Source organism: Lonchura striata, chromosome 2, assembly GCF_050655825.1.
Source record: "Lonchura striata isolate lonStrDom1 chromosome 2, ASM5065582v1, whole genome shotgun sequence".
Classification (NCBI taxonomy): domain Eukaryota; kingdom Metazoa; phylum Chordata; class Aves; order Passeriformes; family Estrildidae; genus Lonchura; species Lonchura striata.
This window is the reverse complement of record NC_140704.1, coordinates 51,975,480-51,993,798: the sequence shown is the minus strand read 5'-3', so window position 1 is coordinate 51,993,798 and position 18,319 is coordinate 51,975,480. Positions and strand designations below refer to the sequence as shown.

At 41.0% G+C, this 18,319-nt stretch overlaps 1 protein-coding gene across 1 annotated transcript in view; it reads left to right on the top strand.

Annotated features, from left to right (window-relative positions):
• VOPP1 (VOPP1 WW domain binding protein) overlaps positions 1-15,034 on the top strand; it is a 63,027-nt gene extending 47,993 nt beyond the window's left edge. Inside the window, exons 3-5 of the mRNA XM_021531479.4 lie at positions 9,569-9,646; positions 12,363-12,499; positions 14,696-15,034. Of these exons, the coding sequence (XP_021387154.1) occupies positions 9,569-9,646; positions 12,363-12,499; positions 14,696-14,877 (397 nt within the window). The 3' untranslated portion in view covers positions 14,878-15,034. The remainder of the gene's footprint in view (positions 1-9,568; positions 9,647-12,362; positions 12,500-14,695) is intronic.
• The last annotated feature ends 3,285 nt before the right edge of the window (positions 15,035-18,319 follow it).

Genomic DNA, 18,319 nt, shown 5'->3' with positions numbered 1-18,319 from the left:
TGATTGTGACTGTCCCCCTTACTGTAGGGTGAAGTATATTTCCTGGTATGACTGAACAATCCCATAGGTGGTTTTTTTTTTGTTGTTTATTTTTCTTTCAGTTGTTAGCTACCGTCATACTGGGGCTTTTAATGAGGTGATAAATTCCAGATGCATGTTTCTAATCCTCTCCTTGCCAGGCTTCATGACATGTTTATAAAACAGCAGGAATGTTTTTGAGTATGAGCAGAAGGTGTATGTCTGCAGCAATAGATATGCCATGGCTGGTGCTGCTGAGACTCACCCATAGGGAGGGGCACCCATTGTCCCTTGCCCTCTGAGCTCACCATGGTGTTTGTTTGGCTCTTTTTTAACACATTTAGCTGCCTTGCCTGTCCAGGCTGTAAGGTGTGCACTTGGTTATGAGAATGTTGAGGGAGACAATGTGGAAAGCCATGCTGAAGCTGGGGTAAATGACATCTCCCACTCTCTGGTTTGTCCACAGATTGCTTCCACTGCCAGTGTAGTGGTGGAAGCTTTTCTTGCTGGACTTGGTGTCCCTTCCAGCTACTACTTGTAGGTGAGGTTTGGCTTTTCTAACAACCCACCTACTTGTATATGTGATGATTTCTAAATGCCTCCTTGGTAGCCTGTATCATCTTCTGCCTCCTAAATACTGACTTTTTGCATCTGAGTTCTGCCCTGGGTTCCTTGTCTTAGGTAGGTCTTGACTTCTCAAAGGTATGCTACTAGGTGAAAGACCTCCAGAAAGAAACATGAACATTTTCTCTGAAAGGAAGTGTTAACCATTGCTCTTGCTAACTATGTGAAGAACAAAACAGACTGGCATCTCTCGTTATCCTCTAATTCTTATTCAAAGTAGGACCTGAATTAATGTTGAAAGCAGTGGAAGTGCTATATTTTTAGGCTGGTATGTTTCGGCTATAGAAACCAGTTTACTGCAGACAGCAGAGAACCGCAAATGTACACATTTGTGTTGATGAAATCTGTTTAGAATTACTATAAGAACATTAATAGAAACCTTAAAAATGTATATTTGCTAATATTCTTCATTTTTAAGACATGTTCCTGCCCTGCATGGGAAGAGTAATTTCTTTTTCTTATTGTAGAGAAGAATGAGGAATATATTAAGTTTGTGGTTTTTCATAGGTTTTGAAATAAATTTTTTGTGCATTTCCACATGCTTCTCTTACTTTGCTAATTAAGTTTTGTTGTATTTATCACAAAGCATACTTATCTCAATTTTGAGTGTGAGTCCTTATGTTCTTTGTGGTCAGTCCATAATAATTCTGTGTATTATCAAGAACCTGCAAAATGTCCCAGATTAAAACATTAAAAAAAATGTTTATCTCTTGCTGTTACTCAGCTCAGAAGGCACTTCTTCCATCAACTTGTGTCCAAGAGGCTGGGAAACCACCCCAAACCAGACACTGGTTGTGTTGCACGATGGTGGCTATTGCCTGTTCTCCACATCCTATTGTGTTTACTGCTGTTAATTAAGTTGGCTTTCCTGATGGTACACTTAGCTTTTCATTGCAATTACAGCTGCATGAAGTGTCAGCAGGTGTGTGCTTAGGGAAGTAATATAGATGCTGATTTATCCTTCCATTTGATTTGAAGCCAGCAGGGAGGAGGGAGAGGGGAGGCAGTGTAATAGTTTTGCATCCTTCCAGGCATCTTGAATAGCTGGCACTGTACACAAATGGAGACCTGGATTCACTCCAGGGCTCACTTTTGCAGTGAGCAGCCACAGGAAGAGCCTGTTTGCAGATGTAGTTCCTTGCAAAAATGTAAGTGCATGGTTTGTTTCGAGAAGGAAGACAGCAGTAATTATCAGACCATCAGTATAAAAGGCAACAGAATCCCACCACCATAACTCAGTCCTGTGTAGCCTTAAACAATAACAATGTGACATGTCAGAACTAGCTTCAAAAATCAGTGTCCTTGAAGTAGCTTACTCCTTGCTCCAAATAAGAGCCTAGAGTTACCCAGCAGGTAGGTAGGTGCCTTGCCACAAATTGGAATTTCCTTCAATTATCTAAAGCAATCTGGGGTGAATTAGGCTGCCAACTCAACTTGCTAGGAGTAGTCCTGGAGAGTAGTTTAGTATATCAACCTTCACAAGCCATCAAACAGGTGATGGACCTAATTTCAGATTGAAAGGATGATTTTGGAGTTGGAGTCTGACCAGATATAGGCAGCTAATTCTGAGAAAGGTGAGGAAAGAGGAAAAGAGGGCATCCTGTCTTCTAGTGGGGTACTCCTCTGAGACCAGACCCTCCCCTGGCTGAGGTGGAGCAGAGAGCCCAGGCCCATTCCCCTCTCATTTCCAGAGGATATGACAACTGCAGTTGTGACTTACCATGAGTGAGCCTCACTTTTTCCTGTGGAAGGTTTTTGATTTGAAATACCCATCAGGTCTCAATTCTTTCATGTCCCGGCAAGAACCCTAATGAGAGACTGAGAATCAGTTTTTTCTGGCTTCCTGTCAGTGGAACAGGAAAGGTTGCGCCTGGTTTGAGCTTCAGTGGGCAGTGTCAAAGTGCATCTGATGCCTAAGTAATCATGAAGTTCTAACCCTTTCTAAGTAGGGAGACCCTGAATTAAAGTGTTGACAGACTTGATGGCACTTAACAGCTGGCCATTACTACCCGGTCCTTCTCTGCATTTGATCGTGCAGTGGCTTGGTGCAGGAAAAAAGGTTTACTATGCTTTAGTATCTTAAATTGAGGCAGACAGCAAATTCCTGGATACCCATCGCCCCCTGCCAGCAGACTGCTTGTGATTTCCCAAAGCCGGGATGAGATGCAGTAGGACTGCCTGCCCACTGGGAGCAGCATGAGATATGAAGAACTAATCATCTGTTTAATATGGGGCCTGATGAATAACTAGAATTCCTCATTCCTGTTGATACAAGAAATTTACAATTCCACCTCCAGAAAATACAAACTTGTCATACATGTTATATATGGCTTACTTTTGTCAGAGCCTTAAGCAATGCTGTTTCTCTGCTTTGCTCTGTGAAAGAAAAGCCTGCAGCCATTGAAAAATGGCTCTTTACGGCTCCATATACTGCCAAAGCCACTGCAGTTCTTGCTAGGTTCTGACACAAGGGGAGAGAGAAAATTTCTAGATGGATACGTGCTGGCCAGAAAGCTATGTAGTTGTACTTTACAGACAAGAAAGAGAGTTCGTCTGCAGGGTGGCTTTCTTCTTGGGATCTGGGAGGAGAGGGCTGGGGTTATGGTAAACCTTTGGGTAGCAGAAGATTGTGAGAAGGATTGGTTTGATAGGAGCACCTGAGCAAATACTTCTCATCCCATCAGAAGTGGGGGAAGATTTACTGTATTCTGCTGAGTTCTTGTTGTTAGCATTTGGAAACACACATAATCACGGGATATGATTATATGCAGGTGCTTTTATTAAGAGCTCTGGGAATCAGGGGTACAGACCCAAATCTTACTCCGCCATGGCTTTCAAGCTGAACATATTTTATATTCTATTGTTACATAACTCACATATTAATTATTAAAATTATATTGTTCTATTGTATACATTGACATGAGTTTCTTGTGATCTTTCTTAGGTCACTGACCATAGTTTCTCATGACTATTCTTATGATTAAACAGTAATTGTATTTAATTACTAAACAATCATCACATCTAACAATTATATCAATTATCATGTACTAGCTACACAGTGCAGTTCTAGCAAGTATGAGTTCTCCATGTGCTTAGGGTGTTTATTTTTCCAGGGCCTACTAAGCTAATTTTTCCTTTTAACCCTTAATCCCCATGATTTTAAAACCCTTTTACTATCACTTGTACAGAGATGGTGTTTATAGGCTCTTCACCCAATGAGTAGTTGAGAAAAAAGTCCTTTTCAGCTGTTGTCTGCTCTTATTTTTCACGTCTGTGTGAAGGACAGGAGCCAAGTATCTTGTCTTGTAGGAGATTTTAGTTGTGTCAAAGCAGACAGGACTCTAATCTGAGCAAATTCTGTTCTGTCTCAATTGTTTCTACTCTGTAAAAAAAAAAAAAAAAAACTACCTGACAGCCGTTTTCCTTTTTTTTTTTTGTCTTACATTTTCTTACGTAAGGGCTGTGTGATTTACCAAGTACCTGGATAACTATCTCTCTAGTGCTCTCTTTGGTACCAGTAGCAGTGATTCTACTCTTAAGTACAGATGTGCACTGAGGTCTCAGCTCCATTCATCTATGAAGCAGCTGTATTTATTATAATAAACTTATCTATTCATACTTCTCAGACCTATGTTTTACAAGGCACTGTTACTGAATATGCTGAGAGATCACCTTTGCTATTTATAAGAAAATAAATGCTTTTGGGTGCGGAGAACTTGTAACTGCAGGTGACTGTGGTGGAATTGTGTCTGCTGAAAAATAGGCCAAGGAGATATAAATGACCCCAAGACCAAGGCTGGAATGCCAATGTTCCCTACAACTCTGCTCCACCAACCAAAGACCTTGCCTGTCTTACTGCTCCTCAAGCACTTGAGTGAATGCCAGTAGAAGGATGTGGCCTTTGTGTTGCAGCATTTTCTGGAGAGAGATTAAACCACTTTGGGACTCAGAAATAGTTGCTTAGGTGGGACTCATGAGTGTGGAGTTGGACTCTGTTTCAATTTCCATGTTCTGTGGGCACTTGTAGCAGAATAGATTCCTTAGGATAACCCCTCCATTGTGTGGTGGTCTTCCCCATGTCTGCAGCCAGTAGTCTGTGTCTTTCCTTAGACAGCAGTGCAGGCAGTAGCTTTGCTTTGAAGACTGCTTTTTATGGAAAGATGGAAATCCACTTATGAAATGTATGAAATTAATAAAAGTTTAAGTAAACTTGGTAGAAGAAGAACTCTTTCTCAATTACATGGTATGCTTTCAGTTGGTCTTCCCCATTTTTTGTCTGTCAGGTCTAAGTCTTGTGGCCGTGTACTTCAGTGACATCACTCTTCATTGATAGTGCACCCATGACTCAGAGCTTCATTAGAAGCTCTGAGTTTCTGCTAGCCACTTTGTGATGATTGCCTGCTTTTTCTTTTTGTTTCAGGCTTATTTGTTTTTGTCTCTGATCAGCATCATTGTATCTTGGCAGTTGAGTTGCAAGCAGATTAGATTATTTTATTTTTTAAATTTCTTTTGTCCTAGAACAAGTAAATGCGTATTCACATTTCAGCTGTCTGCTGTCATCTGCTCCATGGGAGTAGACCTGAACCTTCTGACTTTGAGGGTTCAGCATTGAATCTGCCTGGAGATGACCCAGCCTCAGCTCTTACAGTTCTTACGAATACTCCTTCTGGTCCAGTATTAGGGTCACATCTGGCACTTTCTTAGCTTCATCTAATGCTACTACCAGCCCCCAAAATGTTTCCTTTGTGTTCTTAGCTTTGGTCTATTCCTGTATTTTCATCTACTCAGATCCCAGACTCCCTTTAGTTTGTTGCCCCTCACTCCAAAACTGCCAGTGCTTATTGTGTTTCAATGAATCGCAATTTGTATCACAGAATTTACAGATACATGTAGCAATCATTTAACCTATGACTGGTATGCAGCCTTTTTTTGGAATTTCTGTCAGGCTTGTCTTCAGAACAAGATGAGGTTAGAGATGATGCAGTTTACAGTATGTGGTTGTTGATATGAGGTTGTGGTTTTATTTCACCTGCTCATCCTGTGTCTGCAGTAGGGTTTCTGGCACTACATGTGGATTAACAATTTATGTTTTGTTTCACTCTTCCAAAATACATTACTAATCAAACATCTTAAATGTTACATCAGGTTTTGGCCCATATAATGCAAAACATCTAGAGAAAAAAAACCTAAGAATACTACAGCTTCCGTTTCAAAGATATGGTGGTGGTAGGGAATGCAGCTTCTTGCTGCAGCAGCTCTACTATGAAGGGAATTGTTCAACTGTGTAGATGCAGGTCTAATTGGAGAAGAGCTACTGGGCCATATAATTGAGCAGCTATTATCCATGGAACACATGCAAGTAAAGAGTTGGTTTGTAAGATTTGGGTCATTCCATATACCTTTATATGAAACTATGCTTTGCTTGTCCATAGAGGAAGGAAGTTCAGTGCCACAATTTAAGTGTGAACCCAGAGAAAAACCTTGTCCCTGTGACAGGTCTGTGATCTGTGACACAGCAGTTCCTTGGTGTGCCAGCAGTTCAAGACATTGGACATGCACGTACAGTCCTTTTATTCCAGTGAATTATGAATGAAAAGATGTACCTTCTAAATCATAAATCCCATTGCACACAGTTTTTTAAAGAGAGACTGTATTATTTATGAAATTGCAGATTAGCAAAGCAACTAATTATGTCTTATCCTGTGTCGTAGGTTAACTTTTGATCAATAAAATGAATGTTGCCCTTGGGAAATGCAGTTATTGGGATCATCACTGATCTGTGAAAGAGGGAAATGGACTTTAGAAAAGTCCTCTGGAGATGGATTCAGTCCAGTTCTGGTTGATAGTAAGGCTCATTCTGCTTCAACTGGCATTGGGCAGACTGGTCCTTCCTTGTAAAGCAAAGCCAAAGTATGGGTTCAATTTAAAGAAAATGCATACCAATTCAATAAATATATGTGCATATGCCTAATTTTGGGGCTTTTAAAATGAATTGGGGTCTTAATTCTGTTGTGATTTGCCATTAGGCAGTGAGACATAGTACATCAAAGACTGATTTTACTTAAGCTTGCATGTTACTGTATTAATAAGCTGATTTTGTTGTTGACTTTTGCCAGCTAATAAATACAGCTTTTGTAAGTAATGTAATTGTTATATAAATGGGATGAATGTTATCAGGAGTTGTGTTGTTTTTCCACAGTGGATAGAATCAAGAACAAGAGGTCAGCAGAGTTTTGCTGTAACCTGATGGCAGTATCAGCAAATGGAATATTCACTCTTCCAGTCTTCTTTGGTGCTGCTGTCAAGTGGTGGGGAGTACAAGCAGCAGGTTGGCATCATCCTCGATTCCAGCCTTGATTCCATGTTCCTATATATGGTTACATGTGTCCATTTTCACAGGCACACTGAATAAATCACCTGTTTGGTTTTATGGGTAAAAAGTGACAAAGTTACCAGTGTCAAATCTCAAAGGATTGTGAGGGTTGTGGTACTGGTTTACTTTCGCAGATGCACAGCAAATGCAGTGGTCAGCCTGACTGAGCTTACTGTCTTTCACAGTAAGAAAGCTTCCTGACTGCCAGGAATTGGAGCCATGATTAGAGACTCCTCCAGCCTTTGCATATTGTTTTCAACCACTCGAAAGTTCAGTCACCTGAAATTCCTCTTTGGTGGCCTGTTTGTCAGTCAGTGGTCTGAGGAGCTTCATAAATATTCAGCAGTGTAGCCTTTCTGCCTTCCAGCTGGTGCTTTATCCTTCTTTTGCAGGAATAAAAGCTAAGCCTTTGAGACTTTAAAAATGGTGCTGACTCATAACCTGGATAACTTAAAGATTAAAAAAATAGATTGAGGTACTGTATTCCTCTGCAGATGCTCCTTTAATTTTGGTGGTTTGAATGACCATAATTGTATATTTTAAAATAGCCATTTCCCATCTTTTCTGGCTCTGGAGAAAACAGGTGCAAAATAAGCAAGGCAAGGGTGGGCACGGGGGAGGTGTGTGTGCAGCCTCTGTGACCTCTCTGTTTAAGTTTTATTACAGGTGAAGGTCTTAGGGCTTTGGGAAATGATGCCTCCACTCCCCATCCTGTGTAAGGTCAGATGTAGGTGTCTGGACTGACTGATCACATTCCTAAAATCCTTCTTTTTATTTTTGTCCTGATGGGCTCAAGAAGGGTTTCTAGATTTATGGGCTCTGGTTTTTTTTTTTTTCCTCTGCTTTTCTAATCCAACAAAATCCTTGCTGTGCAGCATCAGCCAAGGAGGTAAGTACCCATCACCATGGATTAAGTGCTCCAACCAAAGCATGTTGAAGAGCAAAGGGGTACTGTGAGCACTGGTGTAACAGAAGGCAGCAGCTTTCATCTCATTTTGTAAGGAATCTGAATCTGTCCTTGACTTCAGCATATGTTTTGAAAGCTCCTGTTGGGTTGAACCACTGTGGAAACATGGAGGAATACTTAATTTCTTGGTCCCAAGAGGACTGAAGTTAATGCTGACTTGCCAAGTCTTGTCAGTAGTTATGTGAGGTTTGGTAGCTTTGAGTATGAGCAGTTGTCAGGGTCCTGGGAAGCTTTAAAGAAGAAATATTGCAGATGGATCACTTTCATGTTCAATGACAGCAAAGTGGGTGTCTTCTCTTTTGGCATGAGCAACTTGGCCTGAGTCTCAAACTGGGTGCCTGAGTCTCTTAATGAACCTTGCCATGATGATCATGTCAGATCCTCTGGCTTGCCTGAATAAATCCTACTTATTTATCATCAGAAGAACATGTAACTGTTTTCGCTTGCAAAACAGCTGATTATCTATCCATAGAGCATCCTCCTCTGGCCCCAGTTAGAGGCTGAAGCCTATGTAACAATGTATTTTCTGAGTGAAGTCTTGTTAATTGGGCATGTAAATGTGTAATTGTCTGTACAATTATTCAGTTGACACAGTTGTAGTTTGCATACAAATATGGGAGCACAGTCATGCAGTTGAGCAAACTGTCCAGAACCAGATGCTTAAATAAATATGTGCATTCTGCACACAAATGTGAACATCCTTAAAAAGATCAATCCAGTTGTGGTCACCTCCTCTTTTCTTTCTGTATGTGGATGTGGTAATTTTATTCCTATATGCTTATTTTCATTCAAGTCTGAAACATACCACAGATTCTGTGTTGACTTGGTCCTTTTCCCTAGTAGGTAGGTTTCATTGGTGTGGGAATAGGAGTTATCATAGGAATTGTTCAGAGGTTGCCCTTAATGTATGTGCTTGCTTTTTGTGAAGTGGTACCTTGTGCTCACAATGACTGGTGATGTAATACGTTCAAAAATGTTCTATGCATACAAAAGAGTAATTTGAAGTGTGGGGGATTTTTAGAGGAAAAGCTGCTTTAATAATGGGAGTTGCTGGCAGTTGCAGTCAGTGCAACTTCTAAGACAAAAAAAGGGCATAAAATTTGCAAAAATGGTACTATTGGAATTTTCTCTGCACTCAGTGGTTTCTCTGCTTGGAAGGTGCTGGTTTGCTGGTTTCAAAGAAAGGGTCATCTTGCAGTTTCATTCTGCCAGTTCTTGTCTGTTCCTGTGAATAAAACTCTAAACATCTGTTGGGGGTCTGCAGTATTCATTTACTGTGAAAGAAAACACAATGAATTGCTTTTCTTTATAACTTGTCATTTTTTATATAGAATTGAACACCATATTTGGTCTTTTTGCAGTGGTTTGAGATTAAGTATATAGGAAGGTATTTTCACTAACATAGAAAAAGTTCCTGAATTGAGGGTAAAGCTGTGCCATGCATATAATTGAGCTTTATCCAGCCAAGGGTAGTCTGTTCATGAAATAATGCTTAGGTCAGGGGTGTGAATGGTGTCAAGGTTGGGGATGCCATTTTAATCTGAGAGACAGCCACTCAACACCTCTGTCTCTTTATTTCTCTGCAGATGTCGCTCCTATGAGGATTGCTGTGGCTCAAGATGCTGTGTAAGAGCTCTCTCTATCCAGCGACTATGGTATTTTTGGTAGGTGCAGGGCATTTGGTAATTTTGTGTTTGTCCTTGTCTTGTTGGTTGGACTTAAATCAGGATATATTGCCAGCCCTGGTATTTTAAAGTACAGTAGGTGCAAGTGTGTAGGAAGGTATCTGTGTGCCTAGAAGTGCACAGATTTTGTTTTTTTCTTAAAACATTCTCCTATGTAGTAAGAAAACATTGAAAAAGAGGTTAATCCTGTCAAGCTGACCTTTCCTGCTTCTGCATCCTGCTGCTTTGTACAAGCAGCAGTTTCACTTTTATCCAGGATTGCTGAATTCTTTGTGCCTGTCCCAAGCAGCAACATTCTGCCTCTTTTTTGGGGCACTCAGTTTTAAAAGTGGATCGTATAAGCACAATTGTGCTTTTAGGCAGGATTTAATATATTCCTGCCAGCTGAATTGAGGCTTCAATTAAAAAGGAAGAGAAGTACATTTATGACTATGAGGATTTCACTGGAGATGACAGCAAAGGAAAAGAAGGCAGAAGGATTGAGCTTGTGAAGCCAGCAGCTCAGTAATCTGGATAAAGCTTAAACTAATCACTGTTATATGCATAATGAAAAAAAAAGGTAAATTCCTTTTGGAGTGGAATTTAAGAAAGCACCTGAATAAAACCTTCTCATTACGGTTGAGAGAAAGCAAAGACTCCCTAGAAAACCTGTTTTCAGGCATTTTAATGTGGAATTTGAAGATTGATTTTTTTTTAAAGCCTTCAAAACTGAAACAAATAAACAGTGAGAAACAGAAGCCTGATGTATACTATAATACAGAGATTTCCCAAAGCTGACTGTGGGATTTCAGTGTACAGTCCTTAGTGATATAAGTGAAGAGCTCTCTATCTCAATCCCTGGGGTGATGTTGTAAATCTCTGTTTTTCTATTCAGAAAAAAAATCCTTTGCAGGAACACTGCCAAAGGGGAACGTATTAATATTGGCTCAGGGAAAAAGAACCTCCTTCTGCTCTCATTTCTAATGTAGAAGCAAGAACAGAGTTTTAGCCTTTGCATGAGCTAACTCTTGCTGCCATGCTGTGCCCCACTCTTCCTCTGAGCCACCTGGGAATTTTCCAGTGGAGATAAGCATGGTGTGTAGGCTTGCCTCTGGCCAACTTCTGTGCTTTCTAAAAAAGCACAGTTGTCATTGTCTTCCAGCAAAAAGCCATGAAACAAGATGGCAATTACAGGCAGAAGAACCATTCCTATTTACAAGAGCATGAGTCACTGGAGTGTCTGGTAACTGATCAAGGAAACACGGTGAAAGCCACTGTCTGAAGATCAAAATCTGATGTGCCCTTGCTGCATGCTCCTGTTTCCATCACACCAGGGCAAGGAAATAGTGAGGACAGTTTAGCTAGGTTGGAAAAGATGCAGAGAGGAGGAGAATGGTAGCTAAATTATGTCTTTTTTCAGGGAGAATGTAATATCCCATGTAGGAAGCACAAAGTGAAGTTTGTCGCCATCAGTACTGAAAGCTTCAGTCTTCTGGATTGAGTTCAAGTGCCGGCTACTATATTTCCCATGGGAGATGAAATTAAAATGTTGAGTTAATTTAAGAATATCTAAAATTCTTCTTTTAATGGCAATTGCAGAATAGTGTTCTTCTCTGTACTCCACAAACATCCTGAGCAGCCTAGCCTGTTAGCCCGGGGCCTGCATCCAAGATGAGCAGTTTGAAACTGTATGGACCTGGAATTTCAGTTTAGCATCCCAGCGGCCAAGGTCACATGCAAACCTGAACTTTTGAAAAGTTCAAGTGTTTTTTACTTTTGGGTTACATGCCAGAGAACACTGACAATAGTACTAATCACTGAAAATGTCCATAATACATCCATAAGTGCTCCATGAGTGCTATCCCAAATGACAGACCTGCTTTCAAGAGGCAACGTGTTTAAGAAATCCTGTTAGAAGTTATAGGCTGATGTATTCTCAGTGAACAGTCTGGATTGAAATGCTGCCTGAATGTGCAGGTTTTTGAAACATAAACTTTAAAGAATTTAGAGAATTTAGAGGAGCTAAGATTTTAGTTAGAGATAATCTCTTAGTCAATCTCTTGGTTTTACTTATTTCTTAGTTAATTAAAATAAATGAGTGGGCCTTGATGAAGTTAAGAGTTAGTAGTTAAATAATAATTGATTGCTTGTCAACACAATGTTTAGTTAGCTGGGTTTATAATGAAGAATATAGAAACGGACAAATAGCTTTTAGGAACATGAGACAGTTGTAGGCCTCCTCTGTTCTGAAACCAACTGAGGACAAGGAATGGGAGATCTACCAAGAGTTCATTTGTAATTTTTGCATTGAAAATGTAGAAAGGTCAGAACAAGGAAGACTTCATTGACTTCCTCATTTTGGTACTCATCCCCATGAAAGGGACCACCAACCCACTTCAAGGAACAAACTACTCATGCTTAGTGGCTTTTGAAATGATTAGCATATGAAGTGAGGAATGGGTTGTACCAAAATTATGAATATGAATTTGTATTTTGTGTATTCAGTACTTGTATGAATAAAAGGGCTCTGTTATCACTTGGAAGCTGCGGTGTATTTGGGAGCTATTCTGCACGCTGCCCAGCATCACAATAAACACACACTTTCTAACTTTAAACTGTTGGAGAGTTTTTATCTGTCACAGTTGGATATTGGTATTAGATCAATATCCATATTTCTTTAATAATTAATTTTTACTTCCCTCTTCTTTTTGCCTAGGTTCCTTTTGATGATGGGAGTTTTGTTCTGTTGTGGAGCTGGTTTCTTTATCCGAAGGCGGATGTATCCTCCTCCATTAGTAGAAGAACCTACTTTTAATGTGTCTTACACCAGACAACCAGTGAACTCTGCATCAGGTCAGAGACTGCTCATACATGTTTCACTGCTTTCTTACTTTGGCCAAAGCATTAAAAAAGGGTGGGTTTGAGCTTTTTTTCACTGGCTTTTGGACACTGCCGTGAGTGATGTCCTCAGCCTTTCCAACAGCATTATTCAGCTGCAGTGTACAGAAGTGGTTTTGAAACACACGGGATGACAGAACCTTCAGTTCTGTTTTGGTTCCTAATACCTATACAGGTGTGTGTCCATGCATGGAAGGAGACTAGCAAGCTCTCCCTTTGTAGGGTAGACAAAATTATAGGTGTTGAAATTCAGGGAGAAGGAGTTTTAAATACAATTGATAACAACTGGCAGAGCTGAAGGAAAGTCTAGCATTTTCTTCCACAATCTGGCCATCTTGCAGGTATTTCTGATTTGCCTTCAGTGTTCTGTGCTGCAGTCTTTCTGTGCCAAAGTGGTCTTTTTCCCCTTGTTAGTCTGATTGCTGTCTCTCTGGTAAGTAATAACTGTGAGCATAAGGAGGACCTTCCTAGCGAGGGCTTCTCTGACAAAATTGCTTTCTAAGTTTGTAATTTCTTCCTCTCTGGTAGCTAGTTCTGGCTGGGAACTCTCCTAGGCCTAAGTGGTTAAAAAGGTATTGCAGACACAAACTGACACTTCTTTGTTTAAATTCTAAGGGTTTTTTAGGGCTCCCGTTCCACATCTGTTTTTCTCCTTAACTGAACACAGAATATTTTGCTGCTGCGGGAGAGCCAATCAAACTAGACTAATATTTTTAAGCCTGAAAAATAGCCTGGTGTTTATGTGAACAGGGAGTGTCTTTGGCTGGCTTGATAAACACCAGATTTAAATTTAGAGCACAGTTTTACTCTTTCATGGTGCTTCAAGGAACATAAATTGTGGGCAAATATAAAATAAGCTCAAGCTCTTTGATGACCTGATTATGGCACCTGCTTCCAGATTGTTACTACTGTTATTTAAAAGGTCTGGGCTCTGAGCTAACTCCACGATTTATTTTATTTTTTATTTCTACTTTTTCTACCGTTCTAGAAATATTTAGCTGCAAAAGCAATGAAAGTTAGTAGTAAAGCAAGTTCCCATTTTCCAGTAATTACTTTTCTGGGTTTGGTACCAGTAGCCAATTCACTGTTGAGGTGGAGCCCTCAAAATGTGGCTCAATGCCTGTTTCCTTCTTCCCTGCAGAGACAGCAGCAGCATCTTCTCCCATTCCAGCAGTATCTGCTGGAAGTGCTATTCTGGGAGCCTGACTGGGAGAATGGAAGGGGAAGATCTCTTAGAAGCTGTCCTTATAGGAAACACTTACTGGCACCAAGAGAAGAAAAGCTGTTGCTCAGCCATGACTTTTTTCCCAGTCCATCTTTATTTAAACTGACGGAGAGAAAGAAAAAAAAAAAACTAACTTAAATCTTCAGATAGTCTGTGACTTCAGTTGCATTTAGTCATCTTCCACCACCCACTGTGATATCTCAGGAGGGTTACACACCAGCTTTGTTCTTATGGCAGCAATCTCTGTTACACCTTATGTGTCATAGCCAAGGAATTTTGTGTTTGGCCATGTATTTCCCTTCTGTGTCCCTGCAGGCTCCGATGTCATTTCCTGAACTGAATCTATGGAAAGCAATCTCGTCCCGTTGTGTTAGCCAGCAGTAACTGACTACAGCTTGGCTCTTTGCTTCATACAGGTTCACCTCTAAACTGTATCGTGCCTAGGAGCAAAATGATCCATCTGAGCTTCACTCTGGCTTATCAGCAAATCCAGGACACCACAAAATAATCTCTGAAGTCATTTTGTAAGACTTGACACCTGAGTCAGGGCCACAGTAGAGACTCCTTTGTCCATCTGGGATCCCACACCCTTACTCTCTACTGACAGAAAAGCTTTTCTGCCAGAGCAACTGCACGGGGCTCACTCTTTTCCCTTTCAAATGGTAGTTGCTTGGGGCAGTGGTGCCCTTTGCTTCACTAAGTGATTTCCTTTGGATGCAAAACTGAAACTTTCTGGTAGTATCTGAAGATGTGAATGCAGTCCTGCCAGCCTGGGTTTTTTCTGGAAGGGAGAAAGACTCTTTGTCTTTGCTCTGATGAACACTTTGAATAATTTTGTCTGAATATGCAGAGCACAGGCCCTGGGAGAGCACAACCTGATGCCTCTGCTGTTGCTGATACGTTTTCTCTCCTTTTCTTTCTTTCAGGGTCACAACAGCCTGGAGTGCCGTATTACACAGATCCAGGTGGACCTGTGATGAATCCCATGGCTATGGCTTTCCACGTCCAGCCCAATTCCCCACAAGGAAACCCGGTTTACCCACCCCCACCTTCCTATTGCAACACACCACCTCCCCCATATGAGCAGGTGGTGAAATCCTCCACATGAGGACTCTGGCTCTCTGACCTGACTGTGTGAGAAGAAGGTGCAATGGCAAAATGACCAAGATGGAGGGCACCTGCCCTTTTGAACACTTGCTAGTTCTCCAAGTCCTCTCTCTTTCCCTTCCCTGCACCTTTCCTCATTAAAGTTACTTGCAAAAGGGTGATTTTTAAATTTTTTTTTTCTTTTTTCTTTTTTTTTTTTTTAGTAGAAGTGGATTTTTTCTTTTTCTTCAAAATGAGAGAAGTTGTCTTTGTAATGCTTTTAATGGAAACCTATATTTAAAACCTGTATGTCTTTCTCTTTATTTATTGTTTGTTTTAATCAAGGTTTTAATTGCGTTGTGGCAGGTTACTGATAGTAGTTCTTGTGACCCCAGAGTGATGTGCAGCCTCCTAAGACCCCACAGCAGAAATGCCCTCTGCTAAGGGAAACGACACACAAAGATAAAGGTAGAATCGGCAGGGCAATGATTTCACCAGAAATTGTGACTACCATCTTTTGCTTTTACTATTTTCTTTTACAGTTTATTTCTGATACATAACAGAAAGATGCTCTGATAAAAGTCACTGTTACTAGAATTACCAGTATTGGTTGAGTCATGGCAGGGGCTCTGAGAAGTGCTCTAGAAAAGAGGGAGTTGCTACTTTAAATGATGCATCCAGAATTAAGGACTGGGACTTCAGTGTTTCTTGCCCATCATGTGAACTTCGCCTGTGTGATCCGGCATCTTGGCTTCCCTTGTTTTACCAGCGCTGAGGTTGTATGAAACAGATGATGACCTCGATGTTGGCATGAGAGGAAGGTGTTACAAACTCAGAGCTACTTGTGCCTCTTGACGGAACAGTTAGAAACACTGAAATACCTAAGTTTTCTTCCCTAAATTGGAAAACATTTACAGTAAGCAGGGATGGGAGCATAGGTACAAGTTTACTCCCTTTGGCATTGATGGGAATTTAGTCCCTGAGAAATAGTATCTTCTATTATAGTCCTACTGCTGCCACAAAGAGTGCCAAGCAAAGCTGTCATCTTAGGTGATAGATCTGTAAATCTGCTCTTGTCTCTAGGTCAGAAAAAGAATAACTTTTTGGGACAGGTTCTAAACAGCATTCTTTGACCTGGTGCACAGATGGTTTGGCTTTCAATATCTCTTAGCTCTTCATGTGCTTTGTGAGCGGCCAATCCTCTGAGTGACCACAAATGAACATCTTTGAACAAACACAGAGCCCTTTTGCCTGTGAGGGTTTTCACACCCATCCATGACTAGCAAAAATTTGAAGTTGCTCTGAAACCTGACTTTGTAGTAATGGGACCTTCTTTTGTGCGTATTTAGTCATGTCACTGAACAGTGACAAAAAGAAGTTGCCATTGCCTCCTGCTGCTGAAGGACCTGCAAAAAAAAAACATAGCTGATGGTTAGGAGTCCCATGTGGTCTTTTGCGTACCAGGAGAATGCTCCTGTGTGATGCCAGCCAGGGCACAGAGGTTTCACTGTGCTAGTTTGGAGTCATCTGAAGACCTGTGTTGTACAGGGAGCCAAAGCTTTATTGTGCTATTTTTCTGTGCTAGTGGCTTCTTAGAACTTGTTTCTAGGTGTCAAGCTGGATTTGCAAAACATCCCTTTTTCTGTGAATATGAGTATCTAACAGAAAAACTTGTAAGGGCCACTGTTTCTGCTGGTGGAATCAGTAGCCATCTGGAGCAGAGTTCATTCCTGCATACATGACTTGGGTGAAATTGTAACCAAGGCTTTCCCTTACTGTGTATCATCATAAGGAACAAAGCAAAGTACATTCGTGTGTGCAGTCTTATGTTCAGGACACTTCCGATAACAAAAAGTACATTTTATAGATGAATACGTGGTCCATCTGCGCATCACAACTGTATATATTTTCTAAATTAGCTTGCACTTGAAGTGTGAAAGCTGTGTATGTCACCGAGTATGGTTGTGTTTACAGAAAATATTTTTTTAAAAGCAATTCCAACCTTTTTCTGTCAATAGAAATGATAACAGACCTCATTTTAATAGATAGTTTAAGTCCTTTTATATTATAAAATGTATCTATGACAGCTGATGTTCTGGGAAATGGTAACAGGCCTCATTTTAATAGATAACTAAGTTAAGTCCTTTTATATTATAAAATGTATCTATGACAGCTGACATCCTGAAGACATCAAATAGAAGCCTTTGTAGAGTGAAATTCAACTTCAGGTGAAGTTTTTCTGAAGTCTGGCTCATTTATTTCCTAGTGTTGATGGGTAACGCTACCTCATACAACACAGGGAATTCTCTGATAGCAAACTTACTTGGTCTTTTCTTGAAAACACAACACCTGCATGGGCATCCATATGTGTTAACAGCAAATTGTTTACATGCCTTTCCCCTAGTCAGCCAATTCCAGCAGGATTTTACTTGGCAGTAGCCATGCCCCAGGAGCTGCCAGCTGCTGCAGCTTTGCTAATGTAAGCTTCCTTATGGGGGTTTGGTGCTTTATCTGCTAGGATTCTCTGGTGCAGATACTGCGTCCTCTCTCAAACACAAGAGAGATTTTGGTGCCTCCCTGAGGCAGGGTGGTGTTGTGACTGCAAAATAAGGTTGGTTGTCATGGTTGGGAACCCTGGGGATCTATGGGGCACTCCCCTGCCCCCTCCCAGAGACACTGGACCAGTGTGCACCTGACTCCCAGCCGGCCTTTGAGATCTTCCCTTCTACCTCAGGAAGGTGCCTTTTGTGTCTTGTGTCTGTCTGTCTCCTGGTTCTTGCAGTGAGGTTTGATCCAGAGGGGTTAAACCCCTTGACAAGGCTTGGTCAGAAGGGAGCTGCTTTAGTGCAGCCACTGAACCCGGGTGGGGAGCCAGGAACATGAACAATGTAACCCCTTGAGTCCTTTCCTCAATTCTGCATCCTCAAAATGTGCCTGATGTACCTCTGAGGAGGCAGGGACCAGGCAGGGAAGGACACCTTTTCCTCTATGACCTGGCAGCAGGAAGAATGAAAATGGGGTCAGTGCCCTTCTGCTGAAATCTCCTACTACACTGCTTTATGGGAAGAGGCACCACCAGGCACTCTTGGTTCACCTTGCCTGTAGTCTGGTGAGGCCTGTGTTTCATCACTTTAAAAAGTGATAATGTAGTGACAGCATTTTATGATTTGTGGGTGGTTTTTGTTTTTTGGTTTTTTTTCCTTTGGAACCTCTGTGACAGCTTACACTGCTGTAACAACACACAGCTGGAACCATATTTTCCAGAAAGGTATTCAGACCATGTGAAAAAGCAAAGGAGGTTTTCTTTATTCCCTGATGTAAAAAACCCAACTCCAAAATCTCAGAAAGGTTGGCTTCATATACATATATCCAAAATGTCACTTTTTGGCACACAGGTCAGCCAAGAAGCCATAACACTTTTTCAGATAGTGAAGCCTATCTTCTTTTTCTGATCTAACATTGCT